The sequence below is a fragment of the Erythrolamprus reginae genome, chromosome 3 (genome assembly GCF_031021105.1).
Source record: "Erythrolamprus reginae isolate rEryReg1 chromosome 3, rEryReg1.hap1, whole genome shotgun sequence".
Classification (NCBI taxonomy): domain Eukaryota; kingdom Metazoa; phylum Chordata; class Lepidosauria; order Squamata; family Dipsadidae; genus Erythrolamprus; species Erythrolamprus reginae.
The window spans coordinates 84,847,085-84,865,460 of NC_091952.1; the positions used below are offsets into that span (position 1 = coordinate 84,847,085).

Consider the following 18,376-nt stretch of genomic DNA (forward strand, 5'->3'; position numbering starts at 1 on the left):
TAAAGGGTTAAATAAGGTCCAGGAGGGAAGTGTTTTTAATAGGAAAGTGAACACAAGAACAAGGGGACACAATCTAAAGTTAGTTGGGGGAAAGATCAAAAGCAACATGAGAAAATATTATTTTACTGAAAGAGTAGTAGATCCTTGGAACAAACTTCCAGCAGACGTGGCTGGTAAATCCACAATAACTGAATTTAAACATGCCTGGGATAAACATATATCCATCCTAAGATAAAATACAGAAAATAGTATAAGGGCAGACTAGATGGACCATGAGGTCTTTTTCTGCCGTCAGACTTCTATGTTTCTATGTTTCTATGATTTGCAAAAATTGTTTTAAAAAGGTAAGGCAACAAATGAGATATGTATATTCCATGCTTGCTCGCCCATAGAAAACTGACATCCAGTTAGATTACATTGCTTTAGTCAGAAAAATGTATTGCCTGCAGTTTATTTACATTTTTATCTGGTTGGGCTATTTTGTACGTTGAAGCATTGATCGCTGATGAGAGTTCATTTAATGGGACTCTCTAGGCTTACAGGGTAGCAGACAACATTTGTCATAACAAGAACAATTCACTTCACCGGGAAACATGTTTCCCGCCACATGTCTGATCTGTTTTCCTTCCCCCTAGGGTGATCTGACAAATCTTGTGCACGGCAGCCACTGTTCTAAATACAAGCTGACAAGAATACCTGGAACCAATGCCTTTGTTGGAATAGTAAATGAAACCTGTGACTCCCTTGCTTTCTGTGCCTGCAGTATGGTAGACAGGCTCTGCCTGAACTGCCACAGGTAAGAGGACATTTGAAACGAGGCATGATTGGATTATACTTTGGATTGTGGCTTCTTTAAAATGAAGGGATTGCAGGGCCTCTACATAATGTGCATACTAATTGTAGCAGTTACCTGCTACTTCGTATGAAATCACCATAGCTGAAGAGGAGTTATAGTCCTTATGGCTTTTTTGTGCTGAAATCATTGTGGACTTTGAAAACTTAGTAAAATGTGGAAAGAACTCTTTATTGCCAACAATTGTGCCAGTAATAAGATTAATAATATAACTTATAAAAAATACCATTGGCCCTATTTGACACTAAAATGGTTTTGCAGCCCAAGATTCAAGATATACAGGGAGTAAGAGATAATCAATATATTTATTGTTTATTTTCTTCCTGAAGAATGGAGCAGAATGAATGTGAATGTCCTTGCGAGTGCCCTTTAGAAGTCAATGAATGTACAGGCAACCTTACCAATGCAGAAAACAGGTATGCATAGCTCACAACTTATTAAAAATGTTATTATAATATATATTGTTCAAGGTGTTGGATGGGCAGTTCCAGAGGTGGGAAACATGGGCGCAGCTGTGTCTCCACGTGTTATTTTGCTACCTGCACAGGTGCAGTAGCATAATTGCACTGGACTCCGCTAGCACTCAGAGCCACAATGGTGAGTACACATCACCATTCCACCTTAGCAGCCCACCTCTGGCAGTTCCATTATTTTAAAGATAATTATTCAGATAATAAACCATAGTAATGACATAACCATTGAGTTTTTGAAACCTGGTTTTTGCGTACTGCTTTCCAAATTTTAGAAACCCTAGTTGTGAAGTCCACCAGGAACCTCTGACTTTTATTGCTGTGGATTCCAGCCTCCAGGATGCTCTTCCTCAGTGTATCAATACACAGTGTAATCAAAGAATGGAGAGTGGGTAAGTTGCACCATTTTTTCCCTTAAAGAAATCAATAAAGATTTTTTTTGTAACTGCTTGAAGAATTAAAATAAAAACTATCATAACATCAGTTGAATTTATATTTATATTTATTTAACCTAATGACATATAGTTCCTCTTCTTTGCAGATTCAGATTCTACCCTTTGAAAGTTACAAAACCTTTAAAATGTCCTGCATAACAATGAAGGAATTAAATTAAAGCCTGAACCTAGAATCTGAAAAAATGCTGAATATTCATTACTTTGGGGATTCTTAGGTGGGGGTTAAAGAAATGGCTGCTTGAGGTCTCATATTTTAATCAGGATAGCACTGATATAATAACAGTAACAGAAATTGTCTTGTTCCACTTTGAAGAAAAGGACCGTAAGGAGGATGGAGGAAAATTAGTGTCATTTCTGACTAATGGACAAGTAAAATATCAGGTTCACATCTAGCACCGAGGAATCATTATTTTGTTTATAGAACAGCCTGGCTGGTAAAAAGACAGATTTGTTTTTTTCATTGGAAGTGCAAATTTGTACTTCCTCAAAGAGATAGCGAGGTGAGATAGCCTCACCCAAGAGTAGGCAAAGTTGGCTCTTCTATGACATGTGGACTTAACTCCCAGAATTCCTGAGCTAGCATGATAGGCTTAGGAATTCTTGGAGTTGAAGTCCACAGGTCATAGAAGAGCCAACTTTGCCTACCCCTGGCCTAACCTATCTGTTGGTTAAGCTACAAAAGACTGACTTCACAAATACGTTTTTCTCGTGTTACTTAATCTTGTAACAAGTATATTTTCAAAGCCATTTCTTTATCTTGCAGAGATTGTTTTGGTGTCTTAGACTGTGAGTGGTGCATGGTGGACAGTGATGGAAAGACTCACCTTGATAAATCGTATTGTGCTCTTCAGAAGGAATGCTTTGGGGGTATTGTGGGTGCCAAAAGCCCCTATACAGATGACATGGGATCCATTGGTAAGATCCATTTGCATTTTTTAATGTCTTGAGATCTAGTCTGGATGATCTACATTAAAAAAACCCATCTAATATACTTTTTATGAGAATCACATAGGGTGAAACTGCGTGATTCTTTTTATCATAACAGAATTTTGGCTGGGGTAGCAGAATATACTGGACTAATCCTGTATAACAGATGTTTTGTAGTCCATGCAGTCTGTAAAATGAAATGCCATTGTGGTGTATCGATTAGGATAGGAATTTGATGTATTCATTATAGTTTTTAGTACATGGAACAATGGAATGGTCACATGGCTTGTTTTGAAAACTGGCACGATTTCCTCTCTGAAGTATCTTTGTCACTCAAATTAGACTTCAGGCAGCATTCATAATCTAGCAATTATCTAGCTTATTTTACAGGATTAGACCTTCATAAGGAGATTTTCACATTCGTTTCCTTTTTTTCCCTCCTTCTGAAATGAAAGGAGATGAAGTGATAACTTTGAGTATGATAAAAAGCGCTCCAGTTGGTCCCGTAGCAGGAGGTATTATGGGCTGCATAATGGTATTGGTTCTCGCAGTTTATGCCTACCGCCATCAGATCCACCGCCGAAGTCATCAGCATATGTCTCCACTTGCAGCCCAAGGTAAGCTGAATAAATGTATTGCTTATGGAATGGAATTTCTATGTTTTCTGCCCCTGACTCTTTGATTTTGTGCAGATAATCTCAAATTGAATTATAAACATATGCCCTGTAGAATATATTTTGTGCACCAATATTGCTGTGGTAATATAGAATAGGCACTACTGACCTCTGCTGGATAGAGAAGTTAAATTTAGTTGATTTTATTAAGTCTCTCCTGGAATCTTGTAAATATTTATTCCTTCTGCTGATTCTAGAGCAGGGGTGTCAAACTCGATTTCATTGAGGGCTGCATTAGGGTTATGTTTGACCTCGGAGGGGTGGGATGGGTGTGGCTTGCTCAATGTCACTCACATCGGCACCTATGGTGCCTTGAGCTTTCTTTCAATGAAAACGGGCTCCCAAGTTCCATTTTCACTGGCAGAGGGTTGCAGGAGGCTGTTGCACCAGAAAACGGACCTCTGGAGCACGTTTTCGCTGGCAGAGGCACTGCGAGCCAGTACCTCACTGTTTCCAGGATAGCGCCACGGGCCCTGCGGGCTGGACTCGACCCACAGGCCTTGAGTTTGACACCCCTGTTCTAGAGCATGTTAGATATTCAGTTAGCTTTCCATAATGGATGTGCATGCCTTATGGATCCTTTATTGACACATTTTGTAGTTTTTAAGAAGTTCTATATCCATTATTTTTGCTCCAGTTGTACAGAAGACAAAATGGCATTTAGTTACATCCTTTTATATAAACACATTATATAATCCCACTGTTTAGCATTTTGCCTTCTTAATAATAAACTCAAAAGAGACCATGTTACCTACCGATTATAATTCTAACCATTTTCTAACCTTGATCTATATAATTCCATGAAAATATCAACTGACATTGTACAAATAATTGGGAAAATTGGAGTTATGTTGCCATTAGTGCAAAGAAAATGTTTAATCGTAATCATAACTTTCCAATATTTCTAAAAGAGCTATTATTTCCAATAAAATGTTATTCAGGGTTAGATTGAGGAGTCTTTAATACTCTCTGACCTTGATTATTGAACTGATTGTGCACTGGTTGTTCCACTTGATTGTGCACTAATAATGTTATCTAGTTGGGTAATTAAAGGTCTGAAAGCAAACAGCCAAACTCAGAGAATATCTGGAGCTATATTTATTTATTTACTTACTTACTTACTTCTTTATTAAATTGATATGCTGCTTATCTCACTGTTACAGTGACTCTGGGTAGCTATTATTTCACAGAATTTTATGAATATTTCTGAGTCATGTACTCTGTGTGTGTGTGTGTGTGTGTGTATACACACACACACACACACATATACACACACAGTACATGACTCAGAAATACACACACACACATACACACACACACATGCTTCACTTAAGTGGTACATACATATAGTGGGCTTAAAAGAGAAGAGAGAGGTATGGAAATTAAAATTTTATACCATAACTTCAGCCATAATCAGGGGTGGGCTGCTGCCCGGATGTGGGGGAACGCAGTGGGGTAGCGAAAATGGAGCTCCACCCTAGAGCACCCAAATTGCACTGAAAGATGTTGAAAGAAAATGCAGGGTGTCCTGCATAAACCATGCCCACAGTGTGGTAGTAAAATTTTTGGTAGCCCTTCACTGGCCATAATTGCTACATGGTGTCCAGGCCTCTGCTACTCTGTCCTTCAAAAAGGGGTAACCCAAGGCCACTTTCAAAACATTTGCACTCTTACAGGCTAATGCAACTTCTCTCTCTTAATAGTTGCATTTTTCTGTTTGTAACGGTGTGCAGAAATGTCAGTCCGCATGTCCAACCTGGAGAATGAGAGAGATGAAAGGGATGAGGACAGTCATGAAGACAGAGGAATCAGTGAGTATTTAGCAATCCCATTCTGTTGGGCAGCAAAACACAGGGAGAGGCTGCATGCGGGTTTTCCCCCTGCAGTTTCTTTCTTATAGATGTGTAACATTATTCATCTCTGTAATCATTTCAAGAGGGCAAAGTGCTTTACAGTTTTGGCCCTTTCAGTTCTGAAGAAAGGTGGTATATTGCCGCCTTTCCATAGACTGAATGTAACCGTAAATAAAATACTGACTTGCTCATACCCAATTCACTGAGTTTTTTCTTCGGTGATTTATGAGCAGAGCTTTGTCCTTTAGGTCCATTATTTGTCTCCAACACTTGCTATCTTACTACACTGCTCAAAAACATAAAGGGAACACTTAAACAACACAATATAACTCCAAGTAAATCAAACTTCTGTGAAATCAAACTGTCCACTTAGGAACAACACTGATTGACAATCAATTTCTCATGCTGTCGTGCACATTCAACTTTGTACAGAACAAAGTATTCAATGAGAATATTTCGTTCATTCAGATCTAGAATGTGTTATTTGAGTGTTCCCTTTATTTTTTTAAGCAGTATATTTTCTTCTGAAGTTCTTAGACAACAGTTCATAAAATCTAGTTGCCCTTTGAATTGTAGATTTCTTCACTTCACTTTCGAGAACTGCATAATGTCCATTGTTAAATAAGATCCACCCACCCACCTCTTCATAAAATAAATAACTGGTTTGAAAACTGTAGAGAAATGTAGCCGTTCAAAAACCCACAGTAGTTATTCTTTAGATGTTCCTGCATTTTCCTTATCAGGTTTTCACTATTGCTAATATTTCCTACAGTTTTGCAAAAAAAAATATTGCATTTTAAGATACCTTCAATAGGTATTTAAGGTATATTAAAGGTATACCTTAAATACCTTACATCAGTGATGTGGATTGGTTTGCATGCCAAAAGGGGTGTGTTTGCACCCCCACCCCCCCGCGCATGCACTCAGTCCTCACTGAAGCCTGGGAAGGTGAAAAAATGGCCAAACCGGCCAAGCTGTTTGCAAAAAACAGCACAACGAACACACCGGAAATACGTTTTTCTGAACTTCCAGTTTGCCTTTCAGGGCATGTTTTGCACTCCAGGGCTTTATGAAGCTTTCCTGAAGCCTCGGAAGTGCAAAAAACAGCACAAACGACGTTTTTCCAAACTTCCGCTTTGCCCATTTTTCACACTCTGGGGCTTCAGGGAGGGAAGCCTCGGGAGGGAGAAACGGCCTTCCCCAAGGCGGAAAATCAGCTGGCCAGCATGCTGGAGTTGACATAGGGCAAAGCCGTGCATGCCCGCCAATATGGCTTTACGTGCTACCTGTGGCACGCCATCACTGCCTTATGTGCATTTTGCTGTTAGGTGCATTTTGTAATTTACAATGCTCTCTGGCAATCAAAATAGGTGCTATTCTTTCATTCTGCTTTAGAAGCTCGATCAGTTTTAGAATTTGGCAATGTAATAAAAAGCTGTTTTATAATGTCTCCAGAGTGATCTGCTTGATCAGTATGTGAAATTATCCTTTGTTTCCTCCCTCTCTTTTTTCTTTGTTTTGCTCTCCATAGTCAGTAACACTCGGTTTATAGCAGCAGTTATTGAGCGACACGCCCACAGTCCTGAGCGCAGACGCCGTTATTGGGGGCGATCAGGGACAGAAAGCGATCATGGTAAGATCACAGAGGCCGTTCATATTGCTTGTGCTTACAATATAACATATTTTCTAAGAAAGTAATCCCAGGGCTGTTCTTCATTTAAAACAAATTTGATTATTTTCCATTCCAGGACAAGGTCCTTGCCAACTTTGAAGCTATTTTTGTTTCATTCCTCCACTTAGCATCTTAATCACTGATATATCAACACTGATATATGAATATGCACCCTTACAAAAAGCAAAGTTTTTACAAACATTAGATTCCCCCTCTTTTCCCAGTAGAGTAATTTGAAAATGTATTTTATTGCTTGTCCATTAACTTTGTTCTATTTGATAAAGAATAACACTTTTTTTTTTTTTAATCAAACCATGTTTACTTCTAAGCCCATAAATACCAAAAGTTTATTTCTTGTTGCTAGGTTAAATCAAGCCTGGGTTAAATTTTAAAAGGTTGAATGCCTTCTTGGCTTACTGGTATGCATTATGATTCATAAGAAGATTTGTGACAGACAGAGTTACTGCAAACACAGTTCTCCTTTGATTCACATAGAAATAAAATGATTTAAAAAGTAGGATTTGTGACATTTCTTCCTAATTTTTTTTTTAAACTTACAATGCACGCTGGGGATGACTGTTTTACCACATAATTGAACAATCACTAATCAGACTGGACAGTTGTTGCTAAATCTTCCATCCTGTATTAAGTTGATGAGTCCACTAAGAGGATTAACGTGAGGTTGGCATATTTTTTTTTTGCCAGGACTGTCAGCTGTATCCTCGTATCACTTTCACTATAAATACAGTATGAATACACTAAATGCACTGCCAGGACAGAATGAGAACTTTGTATTTGATTTCCTGGAGTCCTTGAATGTTTATAGATATTCACTCAGTATGTGGCAGTGATCCCTGATTGAAACCTGCAGGCCCTTGTAGTTTTCATAGGACCGCAACCCTGTGATATTTCTAGTTAATATCAACATGACATTAGAGAGGCAGAATGTATAAAATCTTCATTTAAAGTACTCAGTGACAAGCTTTATAATTTTAAAGAGAAAAATGGCAGCTCTAGCCTAGCCAGACTTGAATCCCTTCATCTGTTATCCGGATACAGAATATTGTTCAATAGAAGCATTAAAAATAAAAACGAACAAACATGGAAATGCTGTGGCAACATTGAATAAAAAGTGTCATGCTTTAGGTCATAAGAGTACAGGTAGTCCTTGACTTATGACCACAATTGAGCCCAAGGTATTTCCTAAGTGAGTTTTTCCTCATTGTGACCTTTTTTGCCACTGCTGTTAAGTGAATCCCTACAGTTGTTAATTTAGTGTCACAAATGTTAAGTGAATCTGGCTTTCCCATTGACTTTGCTTGGCAGAAGGTTGCAACATGATCGCATGACCCCAGGACACTGTCATAAATATGAGTCAGTTGCCAAAGATCTGAATTTTGATCAGATGACCATGAGGATGCTGCAAGGTTGTGTGAAAAATGGTCATAAATCACAATATTCAGTGCCATTATAACCTCAACCATTAAATGAACTGTTCTAAAGTGAGAACTACAGTGATACCTTGTCTTACAAACTTAATTGGTTCCGGGATGAGGTTCTTAAGGTGAAAAGTTTGTAAGACAAAACAATGTTTCCCATAGGAATCAATGGAAAAGCAATTAATGCATGCAAGCCCAAAATTCACCCCGTTTGCCAGCCGAAGCGCTCGTTTTTGTGCTGCTGGGATTTCCCTGAGGCTCCCCTCCATGGGAAGCCCCACCTCCGGACTTCTGTGTTTTTGCGATGCTGCAGGGAAATCACAGCAGGGGAATCCCAGCATCACAAAAACAAATGCTTTGCTGCCAACGGAAGTCCGGAGGTGGGGTTTCCCAGCGAAGGGAGCATCAGTGAAATCTCAGCATCGCAAAAACACCGAAGTCCTCGAAACCCCACCTCTGGACCTCTGTGTTTTTGCGATGCTGTGATTTCACTGAGGCTCCCCTCGCTGGGAAACTCCACCTCTGGACTTCTGTTGCCAGCAAAGCACCTATTTTTGCGCTGCTGGGATTTCTCTGCTGGGATTCCCCTGCAGCATCACAAAAACACAGAAGTCCGGAGATGGGGTTTCCCATGGAGGGGAGCCTCGGGGGAATCCCAGCAGCGCAAAAACGGGTGATTCGCTGGCAACGGAAGTCTGGAAGTGGGGTATCCCAACGACGGCGGTGGGTGTGTAAGGTGAAATAGTTTGTAAGAAAAGGCAAAAAAATCTTAAACCCTGGGTTTGTATCTCGAAAAGTTTGTATGACGAGGCGTTTGTAAGATGAGGTATCACTGTATCTGTATATATATAAAAAAACTAAATCACATAAATATTGGCAGGTGGTTCCTAATAACCAAGAGGTCAAATTTTGGTTGGTTGGTTGGTTTCCAACAAACAGTTTTCACCGGAAGCTTAGACAATAATATTTCCTTGACAAATTTTCCTGTACATTATATGTGATTATAAGATTATTATCTGAAATAGCCGAATGCATTGCATAATTTCCTTTCTTCAGTATTTCCCTCCAAGTAACATAGAGAAGCAGAGAGTTTAAACAATATCCAGAGATTTGGACTGTGCTTACATTGGAATGTCTGTGTGAATGCCTGCTAGGGCTGTTGGCATTATGATTATTTTTCTTTCGCTTACTTCCTTTTATTTGCAGAGGATTGGGCGCTGTGGTTGAGTCATTATAGAAAGGTTAAAATGTTCATTAACTGCTGTTACTAGAATTACAGTCTTTCTTCCTGCTTTGCCATAATTACTTTGCATTTAATAACATAATAGATGTCAAATTCTTTCAAAACTTTTGTTGAATTAACTTTTGTGTAATGCAACTTGTTTTCCTATCACGCTTTTTAAAAAATTGTCAGCATTTGGGAAAAATAGAATCTGTTAAATCTAGAGGCAACAACTGCAAAGAGTTATATTGCATAAAAGTAAATATAGCTGTCAATATCAATGCACAGGACTATGTTGTTTTTTTTCTCAAACTGGGCAACTTGAAATATGTGGACTTCAATCCCCAGAATTCTCCAGCCAATATGTTGTCAGTTGCATATATTTAACATAAGATTCTGTGTTTCCATACTTACAAATTTGCGGCACTTATGTAATTCAGCTAATTGCACATATCCAATTAAATTTGTGGATTTCTAAATTAGCATTTTTTACATTATGTCAAAGAATGATGTTTATCACAGTAAATCTATTCTGTTCAAAACTCATCCTTCTTGGTCCATGTGGCTTTGTTTTCCAGGCTACAGTACTATGAGTCCCCAGGAAGACAGCGAAAACCCTCCCTGCAATAACGACCCATTATCAGCGGGCGTAGACGTGGGAAATCATGATGAAGATTTAGACCTGGAGACCCCCCCTCAGACTGCTGCCCTTTTGAGCCACAAGTTCCACCACTACAGGTTGCACCATCCCGCCCCCCATCATAGTCACCACTTACAGGCTGCAGTGACGGTACACACGGTAGATGCAGAATGCTAATGACTCTGAATTCGGGGGAAGAATTGCATCTCATAATACAGGAAGCAGGAGCCCAACACATGTTCGTCCTTGGTGCCAGGCATTGGTTTTTGGTGACCACCACAAGACATTTCAGACGTAGATGTTCCCCTTCTAAAACATAAAGCTGGCCCAGGAGTGGGGAAGTTAAGGTGATAAATGAACCTGCCATAACACTCAGCAAAATGGAATAGTTGGAATGTTCGACCTTCAAGCACAAGGAGAAAGATTTACACAATAAGCGGAACATTTTGAACTCTTGTTAATCTGAGCCAAAAAAAGATCTCAGATGAAGGCGAAGAAGATTTTGCTTTCCTTAACAGGAAGAACAGAAATTGCAGCCAGAGACAAAGTGGGTGCTGGATTTAAAAATAGCCATTGCCGCAAGGTTTTCATTTGTGTGGGCTCCCTTTTTTAAAAATAAACAAAAAGTTCATTGCTCTTACAAATTATTGTATAGGTTCTAGGACAGTGCATCTGAAGATTTTTAAATAAAGGATTATTTTTGTACTATTTATTGAACTCAAAACACTCATGAAAAGAGAAAGGAAAAGGGAGGGAATAAAGGCATCATGGACTTTCCGTGAATACAGTCTAAAGTTTTATTTGTGTTGGTGACGCTGTGGTTCTTAAGAGAGACTTGATATTCAACCCCCTCCTGCATCATGCTATAAAGGGAAAATGAAGAAATTGTGTGCTGATTTGTTTACATAATTAAAGGTTCGTTTCCATGGTCATTTTGTACACTATAAACATGGCTTGTTGTTTTTATATATGTAATATCACTCTTCTGCACAATTTATATATATGACTAAAATTGTGTAGAAATGTGATACCAAGTCTAAGCCTCCCATAAGCATTGAAGAATCCTATTCTTCTCTCATTCTCCCATCTTACTTATATTCCAACTTGGGGGCAAGATTCCATTTAGCATAGTAACAAAGTGTTCAGTGCCATTCATGATTGATAAATTAAAAATGCTAATTGTTTCCATTTCATACAATGGAAAATTTTTAGAATGCAGTGATAAAAGATCTCTTCCATTTATCTTGCGTTTCACACTGCTTTGAAAGTTCTTCATTGGAGATTCTTAACATCTGACTTGATGACACATGGGCCATATAATTTTAAGCTACTTTTAAGTTGCCATGTTTTGTTTTAAAGTGACTAAATATTATGGGCACCTCTTTTCACCGTGCATATGATAAACATTCATCTATATGTAGTTTTTTAAACTCAGATACTTTAAAAAGTATCTGAATATTGCTTTAATAATAGGGTACTTAATAGTTATGTAAATTGTTTTTAACAGTATGGTAAAGTATGTGTGTTCTATCATGATGCCCTTTATACTATGTATAAAATCACAATTTCTAGTGGAATAAAATTATGTAAAGTACGGATTTATGAATTGCTTTTGACAGGTCCAAATGTAATTTGGCATAAAAATGTTTTATATTAACTTGGAACTCAGTTATACAAATTTCTTCAGCATTAGATGTTCTCTCCCAGATGCTATCTTCATTTCTAAATATTCAAGCTCACAGATACTTTGAGAATAGCAGTGCGGAGCTGTGTATGAATTCCATGGCCTTCTGATATAACTGGTGATAAAATCTGTACTCACTGTAGGAATCTATGTGTGAACAGGATATGGCCTTAATAGAATTGATTACAAAACTTCTCTTCCCATGTGGTGGTGATGTTGTCATTTGATTGTTAGTCCTTAGAATTCAACAGAACACTCTTTAAGAGTTCAAACACAGCATGAACACACTTTAAAAATAACCGCAGTTGTTGTGTTATGATACTTTAAAAATTTGATAATGTTCAAATTCAATTTCTGCAGAAACTAATCAAATACTGGAAAATTGTTAAAATTCCCAGGATTTAATAATGGCCAGAAGTAACTACAATAGAAAATGAACTACTGTACATCCATTTAGTACATGGAAATTGGATAATACAGATTTCAAAGATTTTAATTTGTAATTGTCATTTTGAAAATGGATAAATCAAAACTGCTGCATTAATAATAACATTTACTGAACTTGAGTATGTTTTTTAAAAAAAAAAAAATACTGTACGCTGCCTGGAAGCATAACCTGGAACATTTTCTGTTAAATGAAATAGTCATAAAGTTTTTGCATTCTAACCATATTGTGTTACTGTTTTCACTTGGATTTTAAAGGCATCTGCCCAGAATAATGAACCTCTAATATTTAGTCTATCTCCCTGGTCTTTCTTGACAGCTAGCTTTGTGCAGTGCTTAAAGGCCTGGACTGGATATCAGGTGACTGTCTCCCAGCCCCCCCCTTTTTTTTTAAAAAAAAGGGCAAACCAAGGGTTTTTTTCTGAAGCAGGCATTGGCCAGAATCAAGATATGGAGGCAACCCAAAGTTGATCTTTTGTGAACTATCATTTCCATTTGCATGCCTAGCAAGAAGCAGTCCTGAGGAAAAAAGATATAAGTTAATCCCCTTCTATTCACTCACATATCTGAGTCTATTATCTAAAGAAATAGGAGGAGATTTTGGGAGGGGAGAACTTTCATTCCCGATCTTAGGAATGCAATTGTCTTTACATTCAAAGTTGTTTCAGATCAGCTCCCTCCAAAAGTAAGAATGTGCATAAATAAGTATATTTTTCAAGGTTACTTAAGAGAAATAGTGCTATTTAAAACAACAAGTATTTAATTCATCGTTTTTTTCTATGCTTAGATGGTCCTCCATTTGCTAGTAATAATGAATCCTGTGTGTATCTATACAACGATATACAGTGCTATACTATTTTTTACATTCCTCTTTTTATATTTAATGGGTTTTATACTAGAAGCTCCAGCATGTCATATTTAAATATATAAAGGAACAGAGTCTTAACTCATAAATATATTTTGAGGTTGTATTATACTTCAAATCTCCCCGTGGAAATCAGATATTTTCTGGCTATTTACCTCACAGACTCTCATATATTGTTGGGTTTCTGGTTTTTAAAGTGATATAAAAAATAAACTTCTGAATTTTCCAAAGTCATTGTATATTGTTCCAGCTACCATTTTCATTTTATGCTATTTCCAAATCCTACAAGAGATTATAATTCTAAGATTTTGTGTTGAAATGTTAATATAACTATTAACTATTATATTAAGCTATTATAACTATAGTTATAAGATATTATAAGTTATATAATAAGCTACAATATTGAATGCTGATGCTGAACCTGCCAAGATCAGGAATGGACTGTATTTCCTATTTCTCTATTATTATGAAGAGCCAGATCTTTTCAATTGATATTGACAAAAAGCCTTTAATTGATGCTCTTCCACAGTTGGAAGGAGAAGACATCATTTGAGTGCAGTTTTTGATGTGCTAGGTCACAGGTGTCAAACTTGATCATATCACATGATGTATTAAACGTTTTTGCCTTTGAAATGCTGAGGTGGGCATGGTCTTTGTGTCACCAATTTGACACTCCAGTGTTTGGTGGCCAGGATAAGTTATTTCACAATTCTTGTGAGATAAGAGATAATTTATTTGATGCAGATATATAGCATCAATCAGTTTTAACTCAAAGGCAAATGCTCTTAAAGTAAAATAGTAGTACCATCCATGCAACAAGCTAAGCTACAACGTAAATTCTTGAGTGTTTACTTGAGTAGAGTGTCTACTTGAGTAGAATGACGAGGTATAAAAATGTAAAAATAGTTGTAGTACAAGACTTCATATGTTTGTTGACCCAGCTAAAATTTCAAATCTCATAAATTTTGCTAATTTCCAAAACATGCTAGTTAAAGTACTTCATTTCGTACTTCATTAAAGTACATACTTCGTTTAAAGTATCTATTGCCAGATCTGTCCAAATGCCACTTTTTGATTCCTATCAGCCCTTTCTGATTTAGTCAGAATATCACAACATGGCTTCATGTAACAAGGGACCTAAGCCAGCAATGAACAACGGTGATTTTACACAGCTAAAGAAAAAGTGTGTATACAGTATATGAGTATATTAGTATAGTTTATATGCTATTCCATTTCCAAAGGCTTCAAGCAGCTTACAAATAATAATACTGTAAAAGTAAAATATAAACAGTTACAAAGATGTTAACAATTACCGTATTATTCAGAGTATAAGATGCACCTTTTTCCTCCCTAAAAGTGGCTGATAATTTGGTTGTGTCTTATACTCTGAATGTAGCTTTCTCCCACCCCCACCCCAGTCCTAACTAACTGCTAATGATCTTCCCACCGCTGCCACTCCTCTTCCTGCTTGGCGGCTGCTGCCGCTGCAGAAGTGGGCGGGATTGAAGGGGGGAACTGCCTTGCCTTGCCTTCTTATTAAGTCATGGAACCCTGGGTGAAAAACACTGCTCTAACCTGCTCCAAATAATTTTCTTTCCAGCCCTAACCAGGTGCTAACAATCTTCCCAGCTCTTACCGGCTTACAAGCTTTTTCATTGTTACTGTCCGCGAAGAATGTTTTCCAAGCCCTAATTCCTTGCAAGGGTTTTTTCCATTGCTCTACTTGCTCCGAAGGTTTCTTCCCAGGTGCTAATGATGTTCCCAGCTCTCACTGGCTTGCAAGCTCTTTCATTGTTACTCTCTCCAGATAATTTTTAAAGCCGTAATCGGGGGATAAAATAATATGCTGAAGCTGATCGCTCGGCACAGTGGATAGAGTGCAGTACTGCAGGCCACTAAAGCTGACTGCTAGATCTGCAGGTCAGCGGTTCAAATCTCACCACTGGGTCAAGGTTGACTCAGCCTTCCATCCTTCCGAGGTGGTTAAATGACCCGGATTGTGGGGGCAATATGCTGGCTCTGTTAAAAAGTGCTATTGCTAACATGTTGTAAGCCACCCTGAGTCTAAGGAGAAGGGTGGCATTAAAAAAAAATCAAACAAACAAATAAGTATTTATGCTAGCCAGATGAATACCTGGTAAGCAGATGATTTCCCCTATTTTCCTCCCCCAAAACTAAAGTGTGTCTTATACTCCAGTGTGTCTTATATTTGGACTGCTAAATGCTAAAAATTCCTGACTGAACTTCAACTGCAGTATAATATAGAATAAATTATAATGAACTACCTGTTATATGAACTGGCACACAAAAGATGTAATTTTATGGAGGTATTCCTGGCCTCAGCCTCCATCTGCTGTTCAAGCGGAAAGTATTTTGAGTCCAAAATATTTTATATTATTTTTTATAAAAATAAAATAAAGAACATTAAATGGGAATACTGTATATGGTTACAAAGCAGAAAATAATAAAAGCTATGCTGAACCATTTTGGATCAGAGTTTGGCAGAAACAAAATCCGGAGCATTTTGAATATTTAAGATTTGAAGTAAAAACAAAATGCATAAGATTTTGCAGAGACAATAAGATAAAACTGGTGTCATCCCAAAAAAACTCTTCAAACATTCCTTTTTTTCTACTACTACCATCTCCTAATATTGTTTTTCCACCAAAATCAGTTGGTTGAGCAGGATAGCTATAGAAATTGATTGTTGGAGGGAACAGCAATGAAAGAAGCAGGCAAAGGGAAAATTGCTTAGCTAGCAAAGCATGGAAGATCGTGTTAGCCCCCAGTTAAAGCTTTAATAACGCTTTGTAAAAGCTACATTCGGAGTATAAGACGAACCCAAATTTCAGCCTCTTTTAGGGGGGAAAGGTGCATCTTATACTCTGAAAAATATGGTAATTACAAATCTATAACAATACGGCCACGTTCAATTTGCAGCTATGGTAACTAATTAGGGAAGGAGCCTATTTAGGAATGTTACTGATTCTCCTTTATTTCATTTCAGAATGGATCAATGTAATGAAGCTTATTATAGCAATTCCTGTAGAAAGGATTCAGCAATCGTTAGCTATTACAGCCACGCTCAATGTCTGACTAATGACTCTCCAAAAATACCAGTGCCAACGGCTGTTCATATGAACAATCCCTAATATTAATATAGAAGAAGTTACCAACAAGCACAGCGGTGGGCTACGAGCCAGAACGCTAAATTGCATTCGCCGCCGTGGCTTGTAAGTTCTTGCGGGGCCAGCGTGATTTTGCACACAACTTTGTAATTCAAATAGTGTTAAATGAAATTTGATCCCTTTTATGTACCAAGGTGCATGTTCAGCGGTGGGCTACGAGCTGGAACGCTAAATTGCATTTGCCGCCGTGGCTCATAAGTTCTTGCAGGATCAGGGCGATTTTGCTGCTGCACCTGTGGAGGTAGCAAAATTGCGCCTGTGTTTCGGCGAGGTTTTACCTGCGGCTCCGTGTGCGATTTTGCTACCTCCACAGATGCAGCAGCAAAATCACGCTGATCCCGCAAGAACTTAGGAGCCATGGCAGCGAGCGCGATTTAGCGTTCCGGCTCGTAGCCCACCGCTGAAAAAGCACCTTGGTACATAAAAGGGATCAAATTTTATTTAACACTATTTGAACTACAAAGTTGTGTGCTTTTGTACTGAAGTGCAATGCACATGGCTAAGTCATGGTTTGTTTCCACCATAATTTGTTCAATAAGTATCTAGGTTCTCACAACATACTAAATCTAAAGCCAGATCAGCTAATTGTGTTTTAGTCTGTTCTCCATTGCTAAGTTGAAACACTATACAGCACGCCCAACTCAGAGTAGGCAGAAACTCTACACTGCTGCTTTTCTATCTCGCCTAACCTCCTCCAAATAGGTGATGACAAAACATAACAGATTTTAAACAGTTTGAGGTTGCCATGGCTGTTGTTAAAACAAGGGAGAAAATATTCTTTTGCCACCTGTTAGGCTAAGGATAATTTATTTTTTTCACTCATGGCCTGGGAATGAGATGAAACAGCGACAGAGGGATATAAAAGAAAAAAAGATGCCAAGACATATAGCAGTGAAGATGTGTGTGTGGGTGTGCTAGCATGCGTGCATGTGCCCATATCTCTTCCTCCCCATTTATGTGCCCCCTCTGCACTGCCCCCATGGATGCACAGCATTCCTCTCTGCCCTGCACATGCACAGCCTTGGATGTAAAAAAACAGTCAAAACGGAAGTTCAGAAAAATGGACTTCCGTTTTGACCATTGTTTTTTACATTCTGGAGGTTTCAGGGAAGCCCTGGAGTGCAAAAAAGCCCAGCCCAATTGCCAAACCAGAAGTTTGGAAAACACATTTCTGGTTTGACTGTTGTGTTATTTTTTGTAGTTCCATGAAACATCCAAAGGGTGAAACAGCCTTTCCCAAGGCCAAAAATCGCATACACATTGGAGCTGACATAGGACTTATCACGTGCCTTCCGATATGGCTCTGCGTAACACAGGTGGCACGTATGCCATAGGTTCTCCATCACAGATATATAGCTATCCTCGACTTACAATCATTCATTTAATAACCAAAATTATGGTACTGAAAAATGTAACAACTTATCCTCGCACTTACAACTGTTTCAGAATCACATGATCAGCATTTGGGCACTTGGCAACTTATATGTATTTACAACTATTGCAGTGTCTTGAGATCAGTTGATTGTCACTTGTGATCTTCACAGCCATCTTCTGGCAATGGAGAAATTTGGAATCCCTTAATGACCTTAATGACCCATTGATTCACTTTACAACTGCAGCAATTCGCTTAACTGTGGCAACAAAAAAAAGTTGTAAAATTGGAATGGTTTTCCCAGTAATAATATTATGACTGTGGGAAGTGGACCATAAGGAAGGCTGAGTATCGAAGAATTTATGGTTTCAAATTGTAGTGCTGAGGAAGCCCCTTGGGAGTCCCTTGGACTGCAAGGAGGCCAAATCAGTCAATCCTTAAGGAAATCAACACTGACCGTCCTTTGGAAGGACAGACACTAAAGCTGAGAATCAAATACTTTGGCCACCAAATGAGAAGAAAGGACTTATTGGAAAAGGCCTTGATGATGGGAAAGACTGAAGACAAAAGGAGAAGGATGGCAGAAGATGAAATGGATAGTGTCATCAATGTAGTGAA

General features: G+C 38.3%; 1 protein-coding gene across 2 annotated transcripts in view; it reads left to right on the forward strand.

The window, feature by feature from the left end:
- CACHD1 (cache domain containing 1) overlaps positions 1 to 12,555 on the forward strand; it is a 181,961-nt gene extending 169,406 nt beyond the window's left edge. The window contains exons 20-27 of one of the 2 annotated variants that reach the window (XM_070746073.1): positions 636 to 796; positions 1,183 to 1,269; positions 1,599 to 1,715; positions 2,542 to 2,693; positions 3,161 to 3,322; positions 5,113 to 5,190; positions 6,764 to 6,865; positions 10,144 to 12,555. In XM_070746073.1, the coding sequence (XP_070602174.1) occupies positions 636 to 796; positions 1,183 to 1,269; positions 1,599 to 1,715; positions 2,542 to 2,693; positions 3,161 to 3,322; positions 5,113 to 5,190; positions 6,764 to 6,865; positions 10,144 to 10,382 (1,098 nt within the window). In that variant the 3' untranslated portion in view covers positions 10,383 to 12,555. The remainder of the gene's footprint in view (positions 1 to 635; positions 797 to 1,182; positions 1,270 to 1,598; positions 1,716 to 2,541; positions 2,694 to 3,160; positions 3,323 to 5,112; positions 5,191 to 6,763; positions 6,866 to 10,143) is intronic. The other variant, XM_070746074.1, reaches the window with a different exon arrangement.
- The last annotated feature ends 5,821 nt before the right edge of the window (positions 12,556 to 18,376 follow it).